The following is a 17,519-nucleotide window of genomic DNA, read 5'->3' as shown; positions in this document are numbered from 1 at the left end:
TTGGTGGCGACGTCGTCATAACCATGTCTGGCGTCATAACCATGTCTGGCGGGGCTTTTTATCAGGGCCCCTTACACGAGCGATGTAACGTGGAGCGATAGGCGTCCTGATTAATGAGGATGGGTAGACAGGTACACTAACAAGTTAACATCAGTAGCCATAAATCTTGAATAAACGTTGCGTTGCTAGGTTGTTTGTGGCACCTCATAATGAAACCCGTGCGGCGGGCGGTGGAGACGTTCTCCATTCTTTCACTCTTTTAGTCGCATCACTGTGGGTTTTTTTTTCTTGAAAGAAAGGGGCGGAGATAATGAAGGGAAGAAAGAAGGGATGTTGTATGGCAAAATAAGCAACATGTGGATTAAGATCCAATCCGCTTTTGAGAAACAAGTCTTACCTATACATCGCGGTTCTTCCCCCAACCAGGTCATGTTGGCTAGATTGCAGACGTGGTACCCGGCTAGCGGATGATACTGGTAATGCTGGTTGTAAGTTGAAGGTCCAACCAACATTGCGTCATCTTCGGAGCACTTCACACTACAGCGGCCTATCACCGAGCCGTAGTTGTAGTCATGATGGTGAAAGTCGTAGTCACACGTCACAGCTTCTACTGCTGCGTCTGGCCACGGGAAGTCGCCACAGGGCCTCGGACCTGTGGAATCAAACTCTAATGTTGCATAATGTATTTCGTATTGTTATTTTGGCTAGTCTTCAAACCAGCAACACGCTCGTACCACCGGCCGGTAAGTACGGCGATTCAGCTGTCAAATCATCGTTACCATCATATTACAGGACAGCTGCCGCGAATTACACATTGAAACTGGTAGACATAACCGCACTCCACTGGAACAACTAATATGTCGATATACTATCATCTAGGTGAAACTGAGGATGAACATCATTCTGTCGTAGAATGCAGGTTATACAACAGAGACAGAGTTTAACTTTATAGACTTATATACTTCCTTCGCCTAAGCATTCAGACGAAGTCGTCTTTCTATTGAGTCTAGAAAAACCTTTGATCATAAACAGCCTCTGGGGACCCGTGACAAAACTGATGTTAGCGTGCGAGGAAAAAAGGGTCTGGCAAACACGTTGCCTTCATTATAAATTCTACGTTGTCACTGACAGGAAGGTAAACAAAACTTTACACACAGATATGGTATGCCGAAATATGGAGTCTTAATTTTTGATATTTCAAAACTTCTTTTTCGACTTTGGCATTCTGCGACATTAATATCCGTTTTCCGAAAAAAAAATTAAGAAAATGTACAGCATGTATTTTCTAATTTTGCAGCTGCTTTTTACGATTTACCTAATGGCCGAAAACTTTTTTGGGGGGAAAACGGACGAAAATTGATGCGCGCGGATGTCATCTATATAATCAAATCAACGCGTGCCGACTCGGGGAGGGATTAGAATTTAGAACACATCAGTCAGAACCTGATAGTCGACACGTGCTATGCACAACCGAATAGAGAGACTTCCTCCTACCAAACGTAACGCCGTGAGAGTTATTCCAGACTGGGGTAGGCCACTGACTGGACGCAAGCGGCAGGGCTCCACACACGGCGGTGAGCAGGAGCAGCAACATGGCTCAGGTCAGGAGACTCGGTTGGACCTCTGCTGGGCGCTCTGGTGCTGCTGCAGCTCCGTGTTCTTTATATTCTTGCTCGAAGGTTTCTAGCCTCATTAATCATGTGAAAATATATATGATCCAGACCATGTCAGACACCGGTACTTCGTGCCATTATGTACAGCTTGCACAGCTGCATGGTCAACTTATTTTCCCATCTCCATGTTCTTCACAATGATATTACTAAAGAACATTGCAATGTATCATACTATGACGGCGCTGAGGAATTCTGGTTTGAAGCCAAAATTGCATTAAGAAAGGAGAATCTGAGTCCTGATATTACAGTCGTCTTGTGTGGCTAATCCCCTCGTAATGATGCACTAGTGCATATCCTTGATACTTAGTAATCATTTCAGCATCTTTTCATCGCCAACACGTGCACAATTCATTTCCGACATCTTAATCAACCCCCGGCAACAATGAATGATAAGCACCCATTGCCTTATCACTTATTTGACAGGTAATGGGCGGTATGGCCGGATGAAAGCGCTTAAGGCCACCATGACACCTTAACGTGCTGATCGTCATCGCGTGGTGGTGCGCGTTTTCCCCCTCTTCATCTCAGTGCCTGATAATGTATACAAAATGTTATGTATACAAAACGCCCCAAAAAGTTGTACAAAACAAGCCGAGCTCACATCTTTGCTTGGAGGTAATGAAGTATACTTGCTCAAAAAATGTCAGTTTCTTTGTAAAGTTATCAAGGGGCTTCAACTCTCCATGAACTAATTAATGGAATGTATTGAGAACATTCCAGAAGGTAGGTAGAAGTCACACTAATCTACGCCCAGTCGTGAAGGCGTTTACACCGTAAGCACGTTACTACGTCTATTGGCTGTAACCATGACCATGACTATCGTCCGTGTGAACCAGCCTGTCTGCCCTGTTTGAATCCGCAGCTTTATCTGCTAAAGATCCTGTTATTTTGGGAGAGATCCTGTTATTGCTATCCTGCTCCCTTTGTCATATCTACACGAGTAATTGCTGTCTCGTGGAATGCCGAAGTGGACAAACACGAATGATAAATGTCTCTGCTCAAATAGAACCTCAAACAGTGGTCTCCTGTACATGTGTATCGGAAGCCGTGCAGTGTGCACCAACTAGACTTCGGCGACCACACGCCTCCACGTGACCAACATAATGACAGGTCAAAAATAGTTATCAACCCAGAAATTGAGGTATTCAAAAGTTCGTTTTCCCTAGAACTATCGTAGAGTGTGACTCCTTGCCACCAAATACTGTAGGAGCGTCCTCGTTCTTGGTAGTCCTTCGAAGACGAAGATGACTGTCAGAGCGTCCTCATTAGATAGCTTTAAACAGCGCTTACAGCTAGATGTGCAAAGGTTAGGTGTGACAGGTCGTTCGGTGTATCTATAGCTGCCGCGCGCCTGCAATACGGGTGTGTATATTCGCTCTCTCGTTGACTGAGAGGATTTTGGACAAACTGCATTATAAAGAAAGACAAGGAACTTTGCAAAACAGAAATGCTCATCACTATCTATGTTGTTAGTATGTAGGTATAAGTCGAAAGTATGAAACACTCGATCTTGTGCCTTGATTAACAACCCTTGGCCGGTGTTTGGTCCCTAGCTGAAGGAGAGAAAAAAAAAAGGGAAAGAACTTTTCTGTTCGCCATAGCACACGGTAAACTTTTCAGTGAATTGTGTGACTGCATTGATCTCAGTAAGTGAATAGCCCAAACAAGCGGGACAAAAATGTATACCCTGCAACAATGTTTATTGATACATGCATTGATATACAGCAATTTTGAGTCTCTTTGCACACCAGAGTTGGAAATACTGCGGAAATTCACAGCACCACTTTATCATTCTTATTGACAACGTTCTGCTACACCCAAGTCACTTCTTGAAGAAATTCCCGTTTAATGCTGATTCGCGATTTTCAATACGGGCCGCGGTTCTCTTATGTTGGGAGAGGGACCCTCCTGGCACCAGAGAACCTTTAATAGCCCGGGTTAAAATTCGCAAACCGGTGCTTTCCCGCTCCTCCAAATAAAACGCCGGCGCCCCGAGAAGTCTGCGAAGGGGGCTAGGTGACCAGACTTGTGCGGTTGTTGCGTTTATCACTAATTCTAAGTCTGTTGTTGCGTTTGTTCATTAGATTCAGAATCAATCTATCCCTACGAGTTTCTCGCTGACTTCCCACAGCTTCTTGGCGACCCCGTCATCCGTGGCGGCCTGGTCCAGAGGACTCTCCTTGCACCGGCGGAGGTACCTCCCACTCACCCCGTCCAGCTCCTCGGCTACGGCCGCGTGCAGCACCGTCTGCGCCCCCTCCCACGGCGTGCCCAGCAGGAACAGCGCTAGAGGCGCGAAGAGGACCTTCTTCCAGAGCGGGTGGTGGACATGGCGGCCTAGGTTCGTCCACACCATCCCGGGAGAGACGGAGTTGACCGTCACGCCCGTCCCTTCAAGCCGCCTGGCAAGCTCGTGAGTGAACAGGTTGTTCGCCAGCTTGCTGTTGGCGTATCCCGCCGCCCTGTCGTAGTAGATCTCCCCGTTTAGGTTGTGGAAGTCGATCTTGCCTCTGCGGTAGAGCTGCGAGGAGAGGACCACGACCCGGCTGGGGGCTGACCGCTTGAGGAGGTCCAGGAGGAGCGCGGTGAGGAGGAAGTGTCCGAGGTGGTTCACTCCGAACTGCAGCTCGAACCCGTCCTCCGTGGTCAGGAACGGCGTCTGGAACACGCCCGCGTTGTTGATCAGGACGTCCAACCGCGGTTCCTCCCTCAGAACCTCCGCGGAAAACTGTCTGACGGACGCCAGCGAGGCGAGGTCGAGCTGTCTGACCACCAGCTCGCCGTCTGAGGTGTGTTTTCTGATCTCCGCGGCCGCTTGTTGCCCCTTCTGTACGTCCCTGCAAGCCAGGATGACCCGGGCCCTGCGCCTGGCCAGCTCCAGCGCCGCGGCCTTCCCGATACCGCTGTTCGCCCCGGTGATGAGAACGGTCTTCCCCGCCATGACCCGCGAGCTCCGGCAGATGCCCGGGTGGAAGTAGAAGCGCCTGACCAGCACCAGGGCCACTCCGGCGCCCAGAACTGCAGCCGGGACCGCCAGATCATGCACGGACGGCGCCATGTTTGCCTCAGGAGTTGACCCGACCTTTCAACTCCGACCTTTCTTCACTGTTGTCTTCTCAGTCGTCTTGTGCTTCGCTGTCACAGAATCGCCAATTAAGAGTAGTATGAGCGGTCTTCACTAGCGTTTCCGTTGACAGAGAAGGCAAACTTTATGCGTACAGTCTTTCCACGTTACAGAAATAAGCCACCGAAGTATTAAAGAATATAACTCTACACCATGCCTAACGCTACCTAGCGGTTTGGTGAACTACTGCAGGACGTAGGTTTCAAAGGTCAGCGGGTCACTGCTCGAGAGGACACTGCTGAGACGTCACACACTGCACCGAGTAACAACACAGCGCTGCGCACACCTTGTACCCACTGAGCAAACCCCAAGTTTCCCCCGACCGAACCTTAACCCCGCCAGGGCGGTCACACTGCTGCATGGCGACTCTGGGCAGACTGCTGGGGGCTACAAGGCACCGAGTAGGAGGTGAGCCACCCCTCCCCCTTACTGTTGTTATGCAACTTTACTAGTACAGCGGATTTGCAAAACTTCACTCCTAGGATAAAACCTCAGTCCTACGACTGTTTAAACTGGTCAGAATCCCACTTGAATCTTTCTTTAAATCGAGAGTTGAACAAGACAGCATTTTTTTAAAGTTTCAAAATTCCTGAAGACAGGTAGTAAATAGCGACACGTTATCTGCAGATATTTTATATGTCCATAAGTGATGAGAAAAAAGGGAAACTCAAACGTTACACGTTACTTAAGGTTATCAAAGAAATACCCCAGAGTACAGCACTGAGGCCATTGCCACGCGCAAGAGGGACCCTGGCAGTAATATAGGTTATAATTCTACTCTACTCTACTCTACTCTATATGCAACGCCCCAAGGACTGTTACTGATGTGTTAGGGCTGATCTAACCTTCCAACACACACATGCTTCAAATACGTTTGCAAATTTACACTAAACAATTAAGTAACTGTGATGAAAAGTCCACAAACATGTGGGAAAAGAGTGCACAATGCACTGTACAGACTGTCACGTACACTTGTAACTCCTAAGGTTTATCTTACATGGATTTTGTTCCCACAGGTAAGTATCAGTCAGGTGAGAGCGATGTTTCAGCGCGGCATATTGGGTACTAGTTTTGGTACTTTGTCTGGTTCTGTGGTGTTTTCTCTGGTTTTCCTGGGCAGTGGAGACCTCACCGATATGCCGTCTAAGGCCAGGGTTCAGTTTTGTATTGTGTAGACCTGTAGTTAACAGCTAAGTTTTACACACACCCCCACAGGTATAAGTATCAGTCAGGTGAGAGCGACGTTCCAGTGCGGCATGTTGGGGTACCAGTTTTGGTACTTTGTATAATTCTGTGGTGTTTTCTCTGTTTTTTCTGGGCAGTGGAGACCTCACTGATATGCCGTCTAAGGCTGAGTTCAGTTTTGTATGATGTAGACCTTTAGTTAACAGCTAAGTTTTGTTTTTCCCCTCAGGTATAAGTATCAGTCAGGTGAGAGCGACGTTCCAGTGCGGCATGTTGGGGTACCAGTTTTGGTACTTTGTCTGATTCTGTGGTGTTTTCTCTGGTTTTCCTGGGCAGTGGAGACCTCACCGATATGCCCTCTAACTAAGGCAGAGTTCAGTTTTGTGTTGTAGACCTGTAGTTAACAGCTATCAAAGTTTGATTTTCCTCCCACAGGTATAAGTATCAGTCAGGTGCGAGCCACGTTTCAGTGCGGCATGTTGGGGTACCAGTTTTGGTGCTTTGTATGATTCTGTGGTGTTTTCTCTGTTTTTCCTGGGTAGTGGACACCTCACCAATATACCAGTACCATCTAAGGCCATGTTCAGTTTTGTGTTGTAGACCTGTAGTTAACAGCTAAGTTTTATCCTTCCCCCAGGTATAAGTATCAGTCAGGTGCGAGCCACGTTTCAGCGCGGCATGTCGGGGTATCAGTTTGAGTCGCTGGCGGTGACCAGACCGCGGGAACACGTCATGCAGGTCGAGATGAACCGCCCCGAGAAGAGGAACGCCATGAACAGGGCCTTCTGGAGGTAACGGAGAACAGCCCTGTTTGTTTGTTTGTTTGTGAAGGGAGTAAATGCCTTATGGTCTAATGCGCCAGTTTTATGGAGAGCAGTAACCTCATCGATCAGTTTCCAATTTTTGATATAAAATTGATCGAGGCTTCACACCACCCACTCTAGCAATACGCTATAGTTCACGGTTTGAAATGCGTATGTGCAGAGGGATGATAGTCATTTGTTTGTTTGTTTGTTTATTTGAGGTTGATATGTCAAAGTTGAAAGCCCCAGGCATTACGTAAAGAATGCCTTGAGGCTTTCAACTTCAGTGCATCACACTGCATTACCCACACTGCATCACACTGCAAATGCGCATTTTAAACCATGAACTAGCATATTGGCTCATTCTATGACGGTTCCAAGCTAAGTTTACAAGAAAAGTGCAGCTATATAAGAACATCAGGACTTCAGAATGCCTGAAACAAAGCGTCCCTTGCAGACTCCCTCTAGCTGTTTTCTTTTAAGTTACCATTTTTTCTTATTACAATTTTTTCTGATCACGAGCCGAAAGAGTGTAATAAGTAAAGACAACAGCAACCTTAAAGAAAATAGCTGGAGTGAGTCTGTAGTGAAGGCTACCCGCGGCTTCTCCAAGTTTACAAGAAAAATGTCGCTGTGTGAAAACATCTTCAGAACGCCTGGTTTCCTGTGTTCCCCTGCAGAGAGATGGTGGAGTGTTTCCAGGCCATTGCCGCGGAGCCCGACGTCAGAGCGGTGGTCGTGTCGGGGGCGGGGAAGATCTTCACCGCAGGCCTGGACCTGGGTGATATGATGGGCTCCTTGCTCATGGAGGGAGCGGACACCGCCAGGAAGGCCATAAAACTGACGCCGACCATCAGGCAGTTCCAGGAAACCTTCAGTGTCATCGAGAAGGTCAGGATGAGACTTTCAAACCTATAACTACAAGAGCCAGACTTCATAGCATGAACGACAAATTACATCATCAGTAAATACTGTTGTAACAGAGTCCACCATTCTTCCAGCAATAACAACGGACAAGTTCAGACTCAATATTCAATTCTATAAAGCTCAGTGACATCACACTTTGTTTGTTTGTCTATTTCCCAGTGTCCAAAACCAGTGATTGCAGCAGTCCACAGCGCGTGTGTGGGAGGAGGGGTGGACCTGATCACTGCCTGTGACATCAGACTGTGCACCCAGGACGCCTGGTTCCAGATCAAGGTAGGATGACATTTCGTATGTCTGGATTGCTCTCAGCTTCACATAAGTCCACAGCATGTAAATGTTATGGATTAACTCATCTGCAGACTCCAAATTTAGTGCACACAGGCCGTGATACTGTCAATGCAGAATTGTTCGCGGTGGTTTTATGTTCACGGTGTTTGCGGCAACCGTTTTACTGCAAACTAAATAGCACCGTGAACATTTTTGTCCAATACTGTAGCAGTATTTAACTATAGCGCTGCGGCAAACTAAAACCACCGCAAACACTCCATTTTCACCTCAGCGCAAAGTAAAAACCACGCAAAAAAACTTAAATGTATTTACAGTACTCAGTTATTTGACATGCTGTTTTTCTAGTACATGTACATTGTACTTCATAGATATAGGAAAAGATGGCTAAAGTATAGCCACTTTTTCCAGTAGGGTGCAAATCAGAGTACAGAACACTTACGGCGTGCCTGGGATTTGAACATGTGAACTTTCGGTCCAGAAATCAAAGTGGTTTTCTATAATGATGTCCATGTTTCTCCGTGTGCAGGAGGTTGACATCGGTTTGGCTGCTGATGTGGGAACTTTGCAGAGATTACCCAAGGTCATCGGGAATGACAGGTACGGATTCTATCAAACCTTTAATGGATTCTATAAAATCCTTTTCCAAATGCTAGATGAATTTTTAACCTTTAGCACACTGAAGTAGCTGTTTGGCTACTATTTGTCTATTGGCTATGTGTTAGGCTACAGGTATGCATGTGTTGTTGATGGCTCTATTTTGTCATGTTCTACGCCTGGTGTAACTGTAGTCTGTGTTTACACAATCTCTTCAAGAATTGGTCTTCTATTAGTACTGCACATAATCCTAGAAAAGTTCTCCTTTATCCATTGTTAAGATGAAAGTTTGAAGTATATCCATGCGTTGTTGTTTCATGACTCTACTTTGTTCTCCCAGCCTGGCGCGAGAGCTGGCCTTCACCAGCCGGAGGTTCGAAGCAGAGGAGGCCAAACAGATGGGACTAGTCAGGTCAGGGTTCACTCAATCAATCATCTGTAGGCAACTGAACCTTCGGCTGTATATATATATATATCTCCAGGATGTTCTGTTTTAGGTCCCGGACCTCTAGTTGGCTCTGGTGACCTCTAACTTATAAACTTATAAACGGAGTTACAAATCGACTGAAAGAGCATGGTTTCCTCAATGTTATTTCTGTCTTTCCAATCTCAACTCTGTCCCTCCCCCCTACCTTTGAGTTTTATTTCGATCCACAATTAGCCTCATAAGAGGCTATTCTTCCAGTGGTCTACACATTCATATTTACACATTACAATTAAAACATACAAAGGCATACCTTGGCAGTGAGGCTGCTACCAGTTGAGTTGTAGGGGCATCCCTACCATACCCAGTTATGTCACAAATCTAACCCTGTCCGTCCCCCAGCCGTATCTACCCTGACCGTGAGGCTGTGTTGGAGGCAGCCCTGGACCTGGCCACCACCATCGCCAGTAAGAGCCCCATTGCGGTGCAGGGGACTAAGATCAGCATGGTGTACTCCCGGGACCACTCCGTACAGGAGGGGCTGGAACATGTGGTAAGTTAGATCTGAGCTTTGCTGTAAAGCCTAACAGCCTGTGGAGCTGGTGTGTTACTCCAAGTGGTGGGTATCCCTTATTGCTGACCCAGAGACCTTGACACGGTCTTCTGTCTTAGAAGAGACTTTTTTTACACAAACTGTGCAGCACTGAGCAATTTAGCTAAAGGAGAGAGCTGCAATTTTCATCCAATCTACTCGAAAGGGATGGTATCCTAAAAAAATAGAAATAAGGATTATCTGTCGTTTATAAGTCCAAGAATTGAATTTTGTTAAAGTTAGTACTTGTTTCTTTTTGTTACTCTGAGTCTCCAAGCAGAGGTTGGTTTTTGACATGTTTTTAAGCGTTTTTGTCACTCACTCACTCACTCAAGCGCTCTATATTTTGTCCCGTTTACTTTATGTTGCAAGCCCACACTGTACAAACACGTCAAAAACCAGTGTGTGATTTGGATGTTTTTCAGATGTTGTCCATATGATAAAGAGGATTTGTGATTCAAAGGTCCAAAAATTGAACTTCCCTGTCCTTTGCTCTAGTTTTTAGTGCCTGTTTTTTTGTACCAATGTAATTCGCGTATTTTCCAGGCCCTGTGGAACAGCACCATGCTTCAGTCGGAGGACGTTGTGGAGGCGGTGCAGGCCGGCATGCAGAAGAGGAAGCCGGAGTTTTCCAAACTATGATGTAATGTCACCAGGGGACGGAAAACAGCTGTATCATAGACAACATATAATCCTTTTTTGTTGTAAGATTGATAGTGGGGCTACTACAGAACTGTTTGTAAGAGGTGGTTTCGAAAACTGAGGTCTCCAAACTATGAGCTCTACAGCAATGGAATTGTGAAGTAAAACAGCTTTCTCAGTTTCTCATACAACACAATTTTTTGCCTTAAAATTTGTAGTGGGGCTAGGACAGAACTGTCAATAGTTTGGGAGAGCTGTTGAAAGCATTCCCCAAACTCCACAAATATGGTCTCTCTCACTATGGGATGTAAGTACAACAGTTTTATTGTACAACGTGCGATTTTTAATTGTTATAAGATTTGTAGTGGGCTATGACTGACTACTGTCAAATGTTTGAGAGAGGTGGTTTTGAAAGCTACACAGCAGTGCACAAAATACCGGGTATGTGACTGCTACTACATTGTATTTTAGATTAATAGAATGATGTGCTATATCAATATCTAATATGAGAAATATTCCGAAACACAAGCACAGTCAGTGAATATCATATATAAAACACCAGTCTTTATTTCAACTGTGAAGCTTTTCAACCAAAGCTCTTCCCACTTATCATACTATGTACAGACTTCAGTGAGATATCAAAAACAAAGAAAAATACATCCTCTCTTGTCAGTTCCATTTCTCTTTGTTCAATGGATAAGGTAATTTCTATTTTTATCTCTCTGTTGTTATTTCTTTAAATGTATGATACAATTCTCAAAAATCCCTGTTATAAGCTGGTTCCTGGTTTAAACTGCTCATGCGCAATGAGGTGCATTGTAGGTAATATGTCAGAGGTGAAGGCACCTGAGACATAAACAAAACATGTTTACACATTGTTTATTGTTTCTTCGCACATGTACAATATAAAAAAACAAAGAGAAATAGAGTAAAGAATACATGCAGGAGAGGCCAGAAGCCTATACGGCTTTTCGGGGGCCTCCCCTAAACTACTCAAATGGGATTTTTACAAAATTATATATCATCGAAACTAAGAAAAACTAACGAAAGAAGAAATTGGAATTTTAACATAAATCCTAATGAAACAAATGAAAAGAAGAGGAACTACAAAGTAAATTATGAGTTGTAAACATAATAAGTATTATAATGAATAACAATCTATAAAGAAATAGGTCAAAATTATACAAAAATAACAATCATATGAATTATTTTGTCATCAGATACCAAAGGAAAAGTGGAAAACAAGGAAAACAAACAAATCAGGAGAAAGTAATACTTGGATGTTCTATGACATCTATCTTTAAAAGTTTTTTGAAACTAGGTAAAGACGAGCAGGACTGTAGAATTTGGCTGAGATTGTTCCATACGGTGGGGCCTCTAAACATTATTGTATGTTGTTTTTGAGTAGTTTTTGTCTTAATTGATCTTAAAAGATTATGTTGTCTCGTATAGTGGTGATGGATATCTGAGTTGAAATTTAAAAGACCTTTGTATTGTTCAGGTAGGGAAGAGCTATTATGGACAATTTTATGGACAAATAAGGCAATTTGAAATTTATTGATGTCAAATACAGTCATAACATTTAAATCACGAAACAGAGCTGCTGTGTGTGCTGTGAATGACGCATTGGCTGCTATTCGTACAAAGCGCTTTTGAAGGAGGTAAACAGGATTGATGGATGTTGTGTACGTACTACCCCAAATTATGTTGCAAGTATGTATCAACCATGGTCTAAACAAGAATTGTTTACAAGTTTGGGGCCTTCACCTTTCACATATTATCCACTATTCATCTTGCTGCACATGTGCAGTTGGAACCGTGAACAGGCTTATTGCAGTGCCATCAAGGATTCTCTACGGCCATCATGGATGCGAAGTCCTTGTAGTAGATGACTCCCTTGTCGGGATCCACGGCTGCAGACAGCATCTCCTCCATCTCCTCCTGGGTGAACGGTTCGCCTGATGAGGAAGAGAAAAAAATGTTTTTACATGGCCAAAAACTTCTGCCCCATTGGTCATAATAAGTTAGACACAATGTACAGATAGGACAGTTTTAATGTACCAGGGCAACTTCCCCTGCTTTTTTGGGAAAGTGGAAAACCTGACCAAATGACCTCCAACATTCCACCCATGAGAGCAAACGGAATGGGTGTAAACTCCTGAGGCTAAAGGGCTGCAATCCCAGTAAATCGCTCACAAGTCGTGTTTCGGGACACTGATATGCTGGGATTTGAACCCATAACCTGAGATCATTACTGGCAAAGTCCTAACTATAAAAAAAGGTTGAACAAAAAACAGCCTCTGGAGAAATGGAAAGACTTGACACCAGTCACACAGAGCCAAATGGAGGACAGTGTCTTCACTTCAGTGTGGAGCCAAAGACCCAAGAAGACAGAAGAAGTAGATTTGTAACCCACCCTCCTCACTCATGTACTTCTGCAGCTCCTCCTGCGAGAGGAATCCCTTCTTCTCCTGGTCCAGCACGGTGAAGGCCTTCAGCAGCATCTCCTCCGGTACAGGCTTGTACCTCCTCTCCAGCATCACGTGCGTCATCATCTGTAGGAACTTGTCAAACCGGATGTAGCCCGTCGGCTCCTCCTCCTCTATCTGGGGATAACGAGACATAGAAATGTCATCTTTAACTGGTTAGGACAAGAAACTAGAAAGACACTTTGTAGCAGTACTAATAGTAGAATCCAGTATTTGACCAAGGACGTTAAAAAGTTTCTATGTGTTGGACATGGGGAATGTATCCATATCCAGTTTAGATTAGAAAGCTGATGTTTCACTAGTCATGACAATGTCACTATGCTAGTAGGTATGTAGTACACACATGTATTGGGTAATTGCTAGTCTCTATAACGCAAAATCCAGCTCCCGCGGACCGGTTACGGGCGGCTGTTATAAGCATGATTAAATCAGGCTAAGTAATTACTAAATTTTCCTGCTCTTTTGGGCAAGGTTAGAGTACAAGACTTATGCACTAGGTTCTAACTACAGTAGCATGCAATTTGGATGAGGGGGAAAAAGCCATTTTTTTCTTCATGCTTAGCTACCATTATGGCTTCCCTGTAAGAAGTGACAACATTTGGCCTCAGATGTATGTACAAAATGCCATCTCAATGCCTGGATCTCAGACTACTGTAGACAACTCAAGATTAACAAGAGTTCCACGACCTCATATCTCCATGAACAATCATATTCATGCAAATGACTTACACATTTGCATAATATATGCTTGGTCATAAACACCTTTATCTTACTTACACATGTTGCAATATTGACAGTCCTATAATTTTCCAATTAGATGAATTATGGTGTTTTTGCATTTATGATGCAAATTAGGAATTCATTTGTATAATTGGTATCTTGATTGGCATCTAGGTGATACTCCACTTTCCATAAACAACATATGTTACATGTATTTGAGTCTGATAATGGAAAACACTGCAAATATAGAATTTCCTCATTAGCTATGCAAATTAAGTCACAATTAGCATAATTTGTACTTCATTATGTATCTCTCTGTCTAAGCTACCTGCATACTAAGTATCCTATTGACAGTCCTATAATTTTCCAATTAGATGAGATATGGTGTTTTGCATTAATTATGCAAATTAGGAATTTATTTGCATAATTGGTATCTGTCGATGATTCACATTCCATAAACTACATACGTTACATGTATTTGAGTCTGATAATGGAAAACACTGCAAATATAGATTTCCCTCATTAGCTATGCAAATTAAGTCCAAATTAGCATAATTTGCACTTCATTGTGTACATCTCTGTCTAAGCTACCTGCATACTAAATATGATGGAAATCCGTCTTTCCTTTGTTCAGTTATTCACCTTAGAAGATTTTCACAATAACGACACTGCAGTTCCACAGCAAGCTGCTAGGGGGCCCAAACCAACACCACGTCTTCATTACACCACAAGCTATCTGCCACCCAAAAATCAATACCATAGCACGTCCAAGTCAAGAGATACAAAAATGGAATTTCTGCTGCAGTACCAAGTACCAGGGGGCCAAAAATCGACCTTGAATTTCGGCTTCACAACACCTGCCCACATACCAAATATCATCGCAATCCATCAAGAGGTTCTTGAGTTATGCTGACTACAGTAGTCCGGAAACACAAACAGACAAACAGACAAACAGACACACAGACACACCCAAAACAATATCTCCATTTTTCATGGAGATAACTAGCCTTGATTTCAGACTACTGTAGACAACTCAAGATTAACTAGCCTTGATTTCAGACTACTGTAGACAACTCAAGATTAACAAGAGTTCCACGACCTCATATCTCCATGAACAATTCTATTCATGCAAATGACTTACACAATTGCATAATATATGCTTGGTCATAAACACCTTTATCTAACTTACATATGTTGCAATATTGACAGTCGTATAATTTTCCAATTAGATGAATTATGGTGTTTTTGCATTAATTATGCAAATTAGGAATTTATTTGCATAATTGGTATCTGTTGATGCAAATTAATTCATACTTTCCATAAACTACACATGTTACATGCATTTGAGTCTGATAATGAAAAACACTTCAAATATAGATTTTCCTCATTAGCTATGCAAATTAAGTCACAATAAGCATAATATGCACTTCATTATGTATATCTCTGTCTAAGCTACCTGCATACTAAGTATCATATTGACAGTCCTATAATTTTCCAATTTAGATGAGATACGGTGTTTTGCATTAATTATGCAAATTAGGAAATTATTTGCATAATTGGTATCTGTTGATGATCCCCTTCCCATAAACTACATAAGGTACATGTATTTGAGTCTTATAATGGAAAACACTGCACATATAGATTTTCCTCATTAGCTATGCAAATTAAGTCCCTATTAGCATAATTTGCACTTCATTGTGTACATCTCTGTCTAAGCTACTTGCATACTAAATATCATGGAAATCCATCGTTCCTTTGTTCAGTTATTCTCCTTAGAAGATTTTTACAAAAACGCCCCTGCAGTTCCAGAGGAAGCTGCTAGGGGGCCCAAACCTACACCACTTCTTTATTACATCACAAGCTATCTGCCACCCAAAAATCAAGACCACAGCACGTCCAGGTCAAAAGATACAAAAATTGAATTTCTACTGCAGTACCAAGGTCACATAACAGGGGGCCCAAAATTGACCTTGAACTTCGGCTTCACAACACCTGCCCACATATACCAAATATCATCGTAATCCATCAAGAGGTTCTTGAGTTATGCTGACTACAGTAGTGCGGAAACACAAACAGACAGACAAACACACACACAGACACACCCAAAACAATATCTCCATTTTTCATGGAGATAACTAGCCTTGATTTCAGACTACTGTAGACAGCTGAAACTTAACAAGTCTGGATCCCAGGCTACTGACCTCTGCTAACATGTCGTGCAGTTCACCTTCCGTGGGACAGCACCCCAGCGATCTGATGATGGTCCCAATTTCTCTGCAGGAAAAACACAAGCACACATTATCAGTCACCTCCCTTCATTCACACACTTGGCCGATATTCCACCTGTTTCCTTGCATAAAGGACATTACATGTATATAGAAAATGTCCTTGCTTGCATGTATCTAATAGTATGTACATGAAGTAGTATCACCACTGCAGACATGTACAGAACTACTGATAAAAAGATAAGTTGTCAAAAAACTCACTTCAATACTGATTGCAACATTGATATTCAAAGAGGGGAAATAATTTACAACGTTGATGAAAGTTAGACATCAAGGTAAACAATTAAAGACAATTCAGCCTCTTGAAGTGTTCAATTGGATAAGATCTGGAGATCACTTTCTTAGATTCAGAGATTTACTGTTCTATAGCATAGTAGACATAAGTCATTTTGATACTGATAAGTTCCAAGATGCCTTACCTGACGTCTACTGTCTTGTTGGATTCGTGGTCAAAGATGTCAAACGCTTCTGTAATTTTCTTCTGAATGTCCGCTAGCAATGTGTCTGTAAGAACAGATGAAACGTGACTGTGTGATTCAATCATGAAGAGTGTAAGGTTCAAGTGTTGACTTTGTTAAAGACACAGTAAACTCTGGAGCGAAGTCAGTTGTTGATGTCATCCCTGTGTTAAAACACTGGACACTGTTGATCTGAAATGACTTTTGAAGTTAGGAAAATGTAATTACATGTAACTCAAATGTCAACCATGGCCATGGCACAATAGAAATTATGTATTAAAGACTAAGACACCACAATATAAACCAATACAGAAGTCACCTGACATCTGTACTGTACTGTATATTCACCAAGAAGTCTAAATACATTCCAATGCAGCTTTGAGAGGGTCACTGACCAAATCAACCTACTTTTGAACAAAGAGAGTCAGTGTTTGTGTCTGGGCAGACCTGTCCTATATATGTGCAAGGTGGTTATTTATAGATCTAGAGAACTTTGCTGAGTGCAAACCGGTACAACTGCACTGAGGAATTCAGCGTAACAGTCTGGCGAAGGTGGCTAGCTATATCGCACCGTGTTCCGATGGCTGCTTCCCTGGTAAGTGTCCGGTGTTTTATCATGATTACTAAGCAATAAGGACTGTCAGCTGGTCGGAGGGTCTGTGTGAATAAATCACTGACGCAAATTTGCATGATTTTGTTTTGGCAACGTCAAGTAGCGCCGGAGAAACGATAGTTTTAACCCAATATTCTTGCGAAATCTGGTGAAGTAAATACGCCAATACCTGCTTTAGACCCTGTCCTACTTATACGCGTTCACAAAACGCACGACAACTCTACAAAACGCCAAGATCTGCCCTGTTTACCTGCGCTCGCGCCCTCCTTGTCGCCCGTGTCCGCCATGTTGTTTACAGTGACGTTACCTACACTACGACATTCCCTCCCCATCATGCACCGCGTGGCCGAGTTTTTTCCGGAGGAATTTTTGCCGTGAGCCGCGCAGTTGAGCGGGAAGCTCGCCAAGACGTCTTACTGCTCAGGTAAGTCCGTCTCAGGGATGTTACAACGTCTTGAAGACGTCTGCATGATTTTGCATCGATTTGTGTTTGTGTAATTTGACTCCAGACGGTCCTTTCCATCTACGAGCCTTCCCATCTTACCCTAATTATCTCCTAGGTTTAACGCGAAACGTGATTGGCCTACTGTAGGACCACGTGATTTGACGCGGCAAAATCGACCAATCAAAAGGCGCGAAACAGCAATTAAGTTCTTCGCAGGGGGTAATCACGCTGCCATCCGCCATTTTCTCGGCTTCTTG

At 43.4% G+C, this 17,519-nt stretch overlaps 3 protein-coding genes across 3 annotated transcripts; 1 reads left to right on the top strand and 2 right to left on the bottom strand.

Annotated features, from left to right (window-relative positions):
• Positions 1-3,676: 3,676 nt before the first annotated feature.
• On the bottom strand, positions 3,677-4,895 carry LOC136434061 (retinol dehydrogenase 14-like). The gene has a single exon (XM_066426745.1). The coding sequence runs from the start codon at positions 4,729-4,731 to the stop codon at positions 3,766-3,768; it is 966 nt and encodes a 321-aa protein (XP_066282842.1). The 5' UTR covers positions 4,732-4,895; the 3' UTR covers positions 3,677-3,765.
• Positions 4,896-6,597: 1,702 nt separating this feature from the next.
• LOC136434064 (delta(3,5)-Delta(2,4)-dienoyl-CoA isomerase, mitochondrial-like) lies at positions 6,598-10,901 on the top strand. Its single transcript, XM_066426748.1, has 7 exons — positions 6,598-6,773; positions 7,466-7,676; positions 7,872-7,985; positions 8,527-8,597; positions 8,935-9,006; positions 9,421-9,571; positions 10,157-10,901. Exons 1-7 carry the CDS (start codon positions 6,661-6,663, stop codon positions 10,250-10,252), a joined length of 828 nt encoding a protein of 275 aa, XP_066282845.1. The 5' UTR covers positions 6,598-6,660; the 3' UTR covers positions 10,253-10,901.
• Positions 10,902-12,031: 1,130 nt separating this feature from the next.
• LOC136434062 (dynein regulatory complex protein 8-like) lies at positions 12,032-17,371 on the bottom strand. The gene is made up of 5 exons (XM_066426746.1): positions 17,068-17,371; positions 16,166-16,250; positions 15,663-15,735; positions 12,669-12,858; positions 12,032-12,210 (listed from the first exon to the last, which is right to left on the bottom strand). The coding sequence occupies exons 1-5, from the start codon at positions 17,150-17,152 to the stop codon at positions 12,095-12,097; spliced, it is 549 nt and encodes a 182-aa protein (XP_066282843.1). The 5' UTR covers positions 17,153-17,371; the 3' UTR covers positions 12,032-12,094.
• Positions 17,372-17,519: the final 148 nt, after the last annotated feature.

The sequence above is a fragment of the Branchiostoma lanceolatum genome, chromosome 4 (assembly GCF_035083965.1).
Source record: "Branchiostoma lanceolatum isolate klBraLanc5 chromosome 4, klBraLanc5.hap2, whole genome shotgun sequence".
Taxonomy (NCBI): Eukaryota; Metazoa; Chordata; class Leptocardii; order Amphioxiformes; family Branchiostomatidae; genus Branchiostoma; species Branchiostoma lanceolatum.
Note: the sequence above shows the minus strand (reverse complement) of the source record. Positions and strands in the feature narration are given on the sequence as shown.

Excerpts from the sequence above, each read along its gene's own strand:
- LOC136434062 (XM_066426746.1), bottom strand. The coding sequence starts at position 17,152 with ATGATGGGGAGGGAATGTCGTAGTGTAGGTAACGTCACTGTAAACAAC. Across the intron at positions 12,859-15,662 it reads TGCACGACATGTTAGCAGAG|ATAGAGGAGGAGGAGCCGAC; the intron begins GTCAGTAGCCTG and ends CGTTATCCCCAG. Across the intron at positions 12,211-12,668 it reads GAAGTACATGAGTGAGGAGG|GCGAACCGTTCACCCAGGAG; the intron begins GTGGGTTACAAA and ends CTTCCTCATCAG.
- LOC136434061 (XM_066426745.1), bottom strand. The coding sequence starts at position 4,731 with ATGGCGCCGTCCGTGCATGATCTGGCGGTCCCGGCTGCAGTTCTGGGC.
- LOC136434064 (XM_066426748.1), top strand. The coding sequence starts at position 6,661 with ATGTCGGGGTATCAGTTTGAGTCGCTGGCGGTGACCAGACCGCGGGAA. Across the intron at positions 7,986-8,526 it reads ACGCCTGGTTCCAGATCAAG|GAGGTTGACATCGGTTTGGC; the intron begins GTAGGATGACAT and ends CTCCGTGTGCAG. Across the intron at positions 9,007-9,420 it reads AAACAGATGGGACTAGTCAG|CCGTATCTACCCTGACCGTG; the intron begins GTCAGGGTTCAC and ends TCCGTCCCCCAG.